The sequence below is a fragment of the Vigna unguiculata genome, chromosome 9, assembly GCF_037176805.1.
Source record: "Vigna unguiculata cultivar grain cowpea cultivar isolate G323 ecotype 2 chromosome 9, ASM3717680v1, whole genome shotgun sequence".
Taxonomy (NCBI): Eukaryota; Viridiplantae; Streptophyta; class Magnoliopsida; order Fabales; family Fabaceae; genus Vigna; species Vigna unguiculata.
The window spans coordinates 41078130-41087347 of NC_140800.1; the positions used below are offsets into that span (position 1 = coordinate 41078130).

The 9218-nt window shown below is 36.2% G+C and overlaps 1 protein-coding gene across 3 annotated transcripts; it reads right to left on the reverse strand.

Annotated features, from left to right (window-relative positions):
* Positions 1 to 535: 535 nt before the first annotated feature.
* Positions 536 to 8977, reverse strand: LUG (transcriptional corepressor LEUNIG). 3 transcript variants are annotated; one of them, XM_028048271.2, is made up of 18 exons: positions 8714 to 8977; positions 8258 to 8355; positions 7998 to 8107; positions 6823 to 7197; positions 6638 to 6726; positions 6273 to 6357; positions 6115 to 6190; positions 5853 to 5902; positions 5073 to 5384; positions 4725 to 4934; positions 3621 to 3866; positions 3390 to 3507; positions 2845 to 2954; positions 2517 to 2666; positions 1615 to 1770; positions 1237 to 1353; positions 919 to 1125; positions 536 to 847 (listed from the first exon to the last, which is right to left on the reverse strand). In XM_028048271.2, exons 1-18 carry the CDS (start codon positions 8743 to 8745, stop codon positions 704 to 706), a joined length of 2685 nt encoding a protein of 894 aa, XP_027904072.1. In that variant the 5' UTR covers positions 8746 to 8977; the 3' UTR covers positions 536 to 703. The 3 variants fall into 3 exon arrangements, with proteins under 3 accessions (XP_027904072.1, XP_027904070.1, XP_085522981.1); XM_028048269.2 differs by having other exon boundaries at positions 3390 to 3534; XM_085666855.1 differs by lacking the exons at positions 3621 to 3866; positions 4725 to 4934; positions 5073 to 5384; ... (6 more) ...; positions 8258 to 8355; positions 8714 to 8977 and having other exon boundaries at positions 3400 to 3476.
* Between the last annotated feature and the right edge of the window lie 241 nt (positions 8978 to 9218).

Consider the following 9218-nt stretch of genomic DNA (forward strand, 5'->3'; position numbering starts at 1 on the left):
AATTTAAATTTAACTTATCCTCGCTAAACTGATTTAATAAAATAAAGATAACCCCAACTTGCACACTATAACTTGATATTAAACTTGTAATATGAAATCCCAACACATTCCTCCAACGCAACTTCAACCCCAATAGAAAATCTACAAAATGTGGATGTAATATAAGAAAAAACATGCGTGCAAACGGAAAAAAAAAATCTTATCACAGATTTTAAGTATCGAATTGTTTGGATTGGGTTAGATGGCCCAAGCCCTTTTCCTGAAATGATCTCAACATTTTGGACAAAGACAATTGAAACCCTTATTTCCTTTTTAGGGTTTTTAAAATTTGTACCGGATTTAGGGCTTTCTATGGCAGCCATGCACTTTCGATCAATTCTGCCGGAAACCGCCATAATCAGTATTTGACAACATTGAAAACGAGTTTGGAGAGGGAAAAAATGTATCGAGAAGGGAGAAAAAAGGAGGCAGAAGTTGGAAGAAGAAGAAGAAGAGAGGTCAAAAGCATTAGGAAGAGAAAAAGAAAGGAAAGGGATGCAATCCAAGTATAGATATTTAATGGAAGACAATGTTTTTACATTACAGAGAAGTTAGTAGCTAAAGGCATATAAAATAAAAATGGATGAAGAAGCAGAGAAGGGAAACATCATAGTATGTAAGAGGTGAAGAAGAGTGAGAAAGACCTAATGTATTGTCGTCATGATCACTTCCAGAGTTTGAGGAACTTGTCATGACTGGCAGAAGCAACCAAACCATTTACAGTTGAAACAGCCAAGGCAGTAATAAGACCATCATGAGCAGACAGAGTCATTGTCTTGTTCTCGCTCATGTTCCACAGCTCCAATGACTGCAAAACATTATTATTTTTTACAACACTGCATAAAGAAGGAAGAGAGACAAAAAGAGAATGAGACTTGCCTGGTAACAGCCAATGGCCAATAGTGAAGGGTATGTTGGGTGGAAAACACATGCATGAAACTTACTGCCATTACAGCTAAGTTCATGAACACATTCCCCTTCACTCCCTGATCCAAGACTCCACACCTTCACAGAGTCCTCACTCACAGATGCTAGCAACTCCCCAGAAGGGTCCCAACACACACAGTCCACCGTTTTTGTGTGTCCCTACAATCATGGTGCAACATTCCAGTAAAACAGTAACCTCTTGTTCAAAGAATTTATTTTATGCTTACTACAAGAAACTTAAAAGGGAAAAAAAAATGTATGCAAACCAACCTTTAATGAATATCGGCACACTTGTGTCTCCACATCAAATATAGACACAATATTCTCTGCTGCTGCAGCAAGGTACCTCCCTAGACGAGGCTGAAATCTCATCTGGGTGGTGCCACCCTAATGACCAAGAAAGTTTAAGTTAGCAATGCATCATGTTATCAAAAAACAGAGCAGCACAGTGCTACAGAGCATAATTTTTTTTTTTTTATCAGCAAATGTTAATCATTAGTTTGTGTTAATGGAAGAATTGAACCAACAACCTCTCTCACTCTCTCTTCTAAACCCACCAAACCAACACTTTTTCTCCAAATAGTTATGCATGGCCCAGGAACCAAGAAATGCATTTAAAATATGCGAATAATGATTAACATTTTCTACCTTCCAGACTCTAGCACAACTGCCATTGTTTATGCTCCAGTATCGTATCTCACCATCGCCGTCACATGAGCAGATGAGGTCATCCTTATTTGGATGAAAATCTAGTGACATGACAGTTGAAGAATGTCCCGTGAAGGTGCGAAGAGAATAGCCAGGCTGCATGGGAATTATATATTCAGCTAAAAGAAATGCACAAAATTCATCAACTTCTAGTTCAACAAGACAAGGGCAAACAAATTATGAGACTGCAATTATTAACATCCCAGAAACTAGATACTCCCAATTTTCACGTCAAGATTGAGTAGGGAAACCTTTTTCCAATCCTACAGCTCCATAGGAGAAACATTGATTTAACAGCAAAAAGTTTAAGCACAAAACATTTAGAACATTAGAAATCATGTTGGAATTCAATATTCATGTTGAACCCAATACAACTCTGTAACTATTTGTCAGAAACACTGAATATTATTACCAACAATATGAATTCCTAAGGCTTCTTAAGCACTATTGCACCACATTATTCATCTTCACAGCAAACAAATAAATATAAAATTTCCGTACAACAGGCTTTCAATGCATAGTAGTAAAACCACGTCAATGAACTTCAACAAACAACCCTAAAATAACATATCTTGAAGCAGAATACATTTTTAGCTGAAAACTCAGTTGGTTAGTAGTTGTGTACTTGTTTATAATTTCATCATCTATCTCACTATGCACTGATTTTCAGTAAAAGTGATTATCTACAAGTCTCTTTAGCTTTGCTGTGTGCCACACTTCAAGTCAGGCAATTAATTGTCATTTGCAATGTGGTCAAGTTACTTCAAAGACACTAAAATATATATTAAAACAGTTTCTCTAGAGCTGCAAACTATAGTAAAACAGGAAACAAATGAACTAACATTGTCAACATCCCAAACCCTGACAGTTCTGTCAAATGAAGATGTTGCAAGACGAGGCATGCTTGGACTGAACCGAACATCAGTAATCAAAGATGAATGTTCTTCAAGAGTAGCTTTTTGTTTAAGAGAATCCGTGTACCATAAAACAGCCTGCAGTACAAACCAAGCAGGAGGTAAAAGGCCATACAATTCAATCAAAACAGAATAAAAGGAAAGATATGTTCTTGATTTTGTTTTTCAGTTCAAGATCACTGCTTATTTCAGGAAGTTGATTGAACAAAGCAAGTACTGAATAAATATTATTATCAACACTAATGCTTCCACCAACCTTTTTATCGTGCCCACCACTTGCAAGTAATTTTCCATCAGATGAGAAATGGCAACAGGCAACTTTACTTGTGCTTGCCCGTACAGAACTTACATCAGTAAATGTGAAGCCTGAAAATAGAAAAAAATTCATGCCCTTAGTATCTGATTTGTATGCCATTTCCTCTTTATGCTTATGCACGTCAAGGAATTAAAGAGCAAGTAGTAGCAATCATAAGATGCACGTATACAACGAAGCAAGCCCTTTTTAATTATATAACCAACAAGTTCTTTATTCATCAATCAAAAAAGGAACTGCACACATTCATCATAAATATTATAAAGAATATTGAGGTATCAAGAAATTTGAATTGATATTTAAAAATTGTACTGCACTGTATTTCACCACAAAATTACACATTATCTACACTATACAAACTATACAAAGAAAAGACTGCAAATTTTCACATTGGAGTGAGGGAAATTCAGACATACACTTTGAGAAACTCTTTTGCAACGATGATGCCAGAATATTTATTGATCAATGTAAAATGGTGTTTACTGCACCTTTGCTTACATCCATACAACGGCCAACAGTATCTCTAGGGTCTGTATCATCATGGGACAAAAAAGACTCAACATTTTCATCTAGCGATCCATCCTCCACAAAGCGATCCACATCAGCCTGCAATTCAAGATCCTTATCATCCCACTGCCAAAATGGAATGGCAATGAGTCTACATGCAAGGAATTCAATAATTCCTTCCATCAGTTTAACCACAGAGAAAAGGCACTCACCAACTGGTTAGAAGGTGATGTAAGGGCTCCTGGACCATCAGTGCCAAACATCATTAGAGGCTTTGAAGAACTACCACTATTGGGCAAAGCAGGCATCGATATCACATCTCCAGGCGTATGAGTTGAGGGAGTTGAGGGTGCTGAACTTGGCGATGGACCTGTCGTATTTGCTGTGCCTGTACTATTGGCAGGACCCGACGATGATCCAGGCTGCTTTCTTTTTCTCCCAATTTGGTTTTTTGAAACCTTAAGATGCATTCAAATAATCATGTTAGAAACCTATTTATCATTCTTTGTATGGTACAAAAATCAAGTCTGTCAAATTCAGGGACAGAAATTTACAATCATGTGATTTTAATAGAAAATAATTGTCAAAATCTCATTGCAAGGCATGGCCACTTGTTGTATATATATATAGTTAACCGTTTCAAAGAAACAAAGTAGTAGTTGATGTTGGGATTTCTACATTGCTAATGCAGGAAATAAATAGCCACTCACTTTCATTGACGTTTATATAAACGGATCATCATATCTCTGTCCAGAAGAATTCAATTCAAAGAACAACAGAAGTAAAATCCTTTTCCAACTACACTGTTCTGGAAATCTTGAGATTTTGGATATCATATTTTGTTACACTGAAATTTTAAAACCAGTGAAAAAATGAAAAACAAAATAATTTCACCATGCTTTAATCAAAACAGCTTGCCACCATATAAATTCTCAATTTCACAATCACTGACTTTAAAAAAATCTGTTGTAATTATAAAAACATAATAACAGAAAAAAATATATAACACCAACAAAAAGGACAATATGCAAATAGAAGTAGCAAGCGGAAAAAAGGATGGGGTATTTAATCATAAAATTGGATATCAGATCTCACAATTTACATAAATTAAGTGACTATTGCAACATACTTAGAAAAACAAACCAATTGTGTACTTCAGAAATTTGTTAGACATTTAATGAGTAGAAATTTATCACTCTTACACATCAGAAGAAATATATTGCACATTGCCCAATTATTCCATAAGGAATTAGGACCTCGGGAAAAAAGTACTCCTTGAACAAGTATGTGTATCAACAACTATAGAAAGGACTGACCTGGTCATTTCCTCTAAATGAGTTTGACATGCCACCATCCACAGTGACACTGCCACCACCTCCCCCTACTTTATCTTGCTGGTGCATGCTATGATTAGAAGTTTGGGATTGTTGGTTTGAAAGAGCATGTTGTTGAAGCTGCTGCTGCTGCTGCTGTGCATTGGTACTTGAATGTTGTTGATGTTGCTGCTGTAGCTGAGCCAGCTTCACCTAAACATAAAAATAAAAACTTACAGTGGACGCAAACCATGAAACTTGTAAATATACAAAATATATAAATAAAACAGTTTAATGAAATATACAAGAACCATAATGAAGATGGAAAACAAGATAAAATAGAACAAACACCTTCATTAGCATATCTGTATCTCCACGAGGAAAAGGAGGACCACCACCTTGAAGAGGTGATCCAACATTAGATACCACATCACCAACCGGATTTGAAAGACCGTCCTTATTTAGTCCAATACCCCTATTACTCAAAAGCATTCTTAGTCTTCTACTTTCTTCAGTGGCAGATGGCGACGCCAAATTTTGTTGTGCTAGCATAAGATGTTGCTGATGCTGTGGTGTCAACATTTGGATTTGATGAAAAGGCTGTGGAGCCTGCATGAAAGGTTTTTGTTGCTGGAGTAGACCAGTGCGCAGTTGCTCCAAACCCTAATAAAGGATAAAAGTATTGCTTAACAGTGACAATCCTAATAACAGAACTGCTGTGTTTCAATAATTCAAGAGGTTTAGAAGACACAAAAAACAGTAAGAAGATTGGTACAGACTTCAAAGAATAGAGTCCACCATTTCTAGCATATGATGGGCCGTTTTGTAGGGTTAACACACTCAAGGAAAAGAGGGCTACGTCTGCCACTTGAGCATGGCTCAAGTAGTAACAATGGGATAAGATCAAGGTAGAGGTCATAAGTTCATAAGGTATGTGTACACTGACTGAAGGTAAGCATGGGAGGCAAGAGCTACATCCCTATCTCACTCTCTTTAAAAGATTACAGCACACCACATTTTGAAGGATATAAGTTATCATGAATATGATATCACATTTAATAGGACATAATATGCCTTCACCAGGATAACTAATATTCATTCAAACAACAACAAATTAAACAGATTACTCACAGTGAGTGGCCACCCTCTCAAAGTCAAATTATTGCTACCTTGATTTGATCCTGTCACCAGAAAATATCTTGTTTACTCCTTTTATGCATATGAATAGTATAAAAGAATCATAAAGAAATTAACACTAAATCATGAAATATCCTCAGCCAACCATGAATAAATTGCATAGGGAAAACAACTAAAATTCTGTCAATTTGCAGCAAAACGGTTTCAAAATATCACAAATCAGTTACAGCAGGAAAAAAAAAACATGGGAAAATACCAGGCATTCCCATCAATGATCCTTCAGGACCAGCAGCTCTGGGAGTTAAAACAGGACTAATCTCGCCTTTAATATCCTGATTCCACGAGGCAAGTCAGGGGAAAATAGCTCATAAGAAATATAGGAATTAATGAGGTCCTCTAAGAACAAATTTGTACCAGAGTAGACCCTGGTAATTGCTGAGTACGTGCTTGAACTTGAACTTGTGGAGACATCCCCCCAGCAGCACCATGCAAAACTTGCCTGAAACCAAGAAATTTAGTACAATCAAAGTCAAGACCCATAAATTTTTTTACAGGTAATACATGAACATTGATTCTTCAAAAGCACAAGCAGACCGTCCAGAAAACTAAAAGGTAAAAGGATCATCTTTTTGTTTCATGAACAAAGTAAGCTTTCAACTTACAGAATCAGATCAAACTTAAATAATCTATGCTACAGAGACTAATCAAGAACAAACTACCTTCTGTCTCCAAAAAGACTTGAAATAATAAGCACTAAAAGTTAAATTTAAATATGATACCCAGAAGGTTGGCCAGGGGCTGCAGCTGACTTTAATATCGATGCATGATTTGGGTCCAAAAGTTGGCCCATGTTCTCACCAAATCTTTGCTGTATAAAATACAAAAAGAAAGGTTTGAACATTCACATCATAAAAACAGCATTATTATCTTATATTTAGATTAGATAACCGGAACATCTCCCAACCTTCAGTGCCGCATCATCTAAAGAGTCCCTTTGAAGGGGAAGTTTTAATCTTTCCTCATACATCTTTGTTGCTAGTGCATTTGCAGTTCCAGGGTTTCCAACTAATCCATTTGCACTACCATTTAAAAGGTGAGCCCTATCCCTGCTTTGTTGTTGTTGTGGTTGAGGCTGTTGTTGTTGTGATTGCTGTTGTTGCTGCTGCTGTTGTTGTTGCTGTTGTTGCTGCTGCTGCTGCTGTTGCTGTGCTCTCTGCAAGAGGAGCTGTTGCATCTGCATGTGTTGTTGTTGCTGTTGCTGTTGTTGATGTTGTGACTGCTGGGATTGTGGTTGCTGCTGTTGCTGCTGTTGTTGCTCCCTTGCCTTTATTAATTGTGTCTGCAAAGAAGGTTTCACAGACCATTAACTTAAAAAGCAGGACTAGTATTTTCTATTAACTTGGAAACTCTTAAATAGAATTGCAGATTTCAGTACAACATTTCATGAGGACAATGTGGATAATAGATTATTAGCTACGGAAACCTAAATTTGTTGTCCAAACTGAAATGTTTGGGTTCTTATAACTCGGCTATAACAATAGTCAATAATTTCTAACAAAGCATTTGATTTGATTGAACCAATTCATGAAATATTGAAAGGTGTCTGGAAATGAAAAGAAAATGTAAGCTCTCAACACAAATCAGAAAATATAATTAATCAGGCCAAGTAAGTGAATTCATCACAGGTCAAAACACCTCATAGACCACAAGTACACAAATAATCAGATGCAAACAACACAACGAAGTACTAAATCATATTGCTAGAAATATTAACCTAGAACTAAACAATAAGCAAATTCAAACAATAAGATTCAACAAATATTGACTCTAAAGAAAGGTTCCTAACCTCATATAGTATACTTTAAACTATATACAGGGACTAAGGAACAACAAACCAAATCAGCCATTCATTAAGAGGTGTAATTACAATAGTTAGCAAGTTGAACCTAAGGGAATGCATAAACTTCCTGTATGAAATATTAGTGCCACTTCTTCAACTGACAATGACATTCAACCAAAAATATGAATATGTTACAATACTGTTTTTTTTTCTCAATTTTTAGTACCCACACCCTACTTAAATTTAGCACAGCAGAAGATTGCATAATATGAAACCTATGAAAATTGTTCCCAACCAACCTCAATATAAGATGCAGCAACCTCTGAGTGTTTCTCGTTGGTCCTAGCAATAAAGATATCCCAGAAAACCGACCACCACTCGAACAGAAAACCTCCCGGGGCATCAATAGCTGCAACCCCACACACACAGAAACAACCAAATCAATAAATAAAATGGAGAAGAGAAATAAAAAAAAAAATGGAAGTAGACAAAAGAAAAATAGTGCAGTTAACTAAAACTTCTTTCTTTGACAGAAGAGTAGAGTTTTGAGACATCTAACCAACAGGGTCCGAGGATACTTTTCCTTCAGCTTGAAAAGCCTGAGCAGAAGCCTTCAAATCCCTCTTGACAAGATAATCATGGATATAAACATCTAACCTGAAATTTCAAAGTGCAATAACAGCAACATTAGCCAAGTGAACAACTTGGAATGAAAGATTTCACTATCTCCACTTCACATTCATCACATCAAAAAACACCCAACACAATCATCTGACCCACCGCACAAAAATTCAAGTTTAGCACCCAAAACCAGCAACTTCCCCCACAGGACTTGCTGACAACTACAAACCCTAAGACACCCAGAAAGAAAAATTGGAACTTTATAACACATAAAATACAACACATAAGCTCAGTTCTTGAGAGAACCTCAGAACCCAAAATGAAGAATTAAGCAGGAAGCACAAAATCCATGGTGCAAAATGATAAAAGGAGAGAAACATAAAAAGAAAATTACATCTTGTCAGCTTCCCAGTTAGTCTGAGACATGGTTGTAGAAGCAGAGGTGAGAGAGTAGAGATGAAAATATGTTGAGGAGTGGGAGAGGAGTGAGTTGGGAGCTGAGAGAAGCAGGAGGAAGTGAAGAAAGAGTTGAATTTTCTTGGTAGAGCTAAGTGAGAAGCATAGGAAAAGAATTTGAAGAGTTCAATAGATAGACAGGTAGAGAAAGAGGAGGCAAAAGAGTAGCAAAGAAGAAGAAAATCCAAACAAAGAACAGAATACCTCTAGATTTTTGGAATTTTATATTTATTGAGGATTTAATAAATTTAAGTTTTTAATTAAATATGAATAATTATTTCTTCAATTAGGAATGAATAATTCTGGTTTGATTGGATGAAATAGTTATGGGAGAAGTAGAAAATATCCACAGAACAAAGTTTGTCTTATAAACAAGTATGTAAGGAAGAACATTCCCTTAAAAGATTTAGAAATAAATATAGAACTTAAATAAGTTATGCAGA

Bases quoted from the DNA above. Each gene is read 5' to 3' on its own strand.
- LUG (XM_028048269.2), bottom strand. From the start codon at position 8,745: ATGTCTCAGACTAACTGGGAAGCTGACAAGAT. The intron at 8,356-8,713 runs GTAATTTTCTTT...TTGAAATTTCAG, and splicing joins AACTGGGAAGCTGACAAGAT to GTTAGATGTTTATATCCATG. The intron at 1,126-1,236 runs GTTGGTTTGCAT...CCATGATTGTAG, and splicing joins TGTGCCGATATTCATTAAAG to GGACACACAAAAACGGTGGA.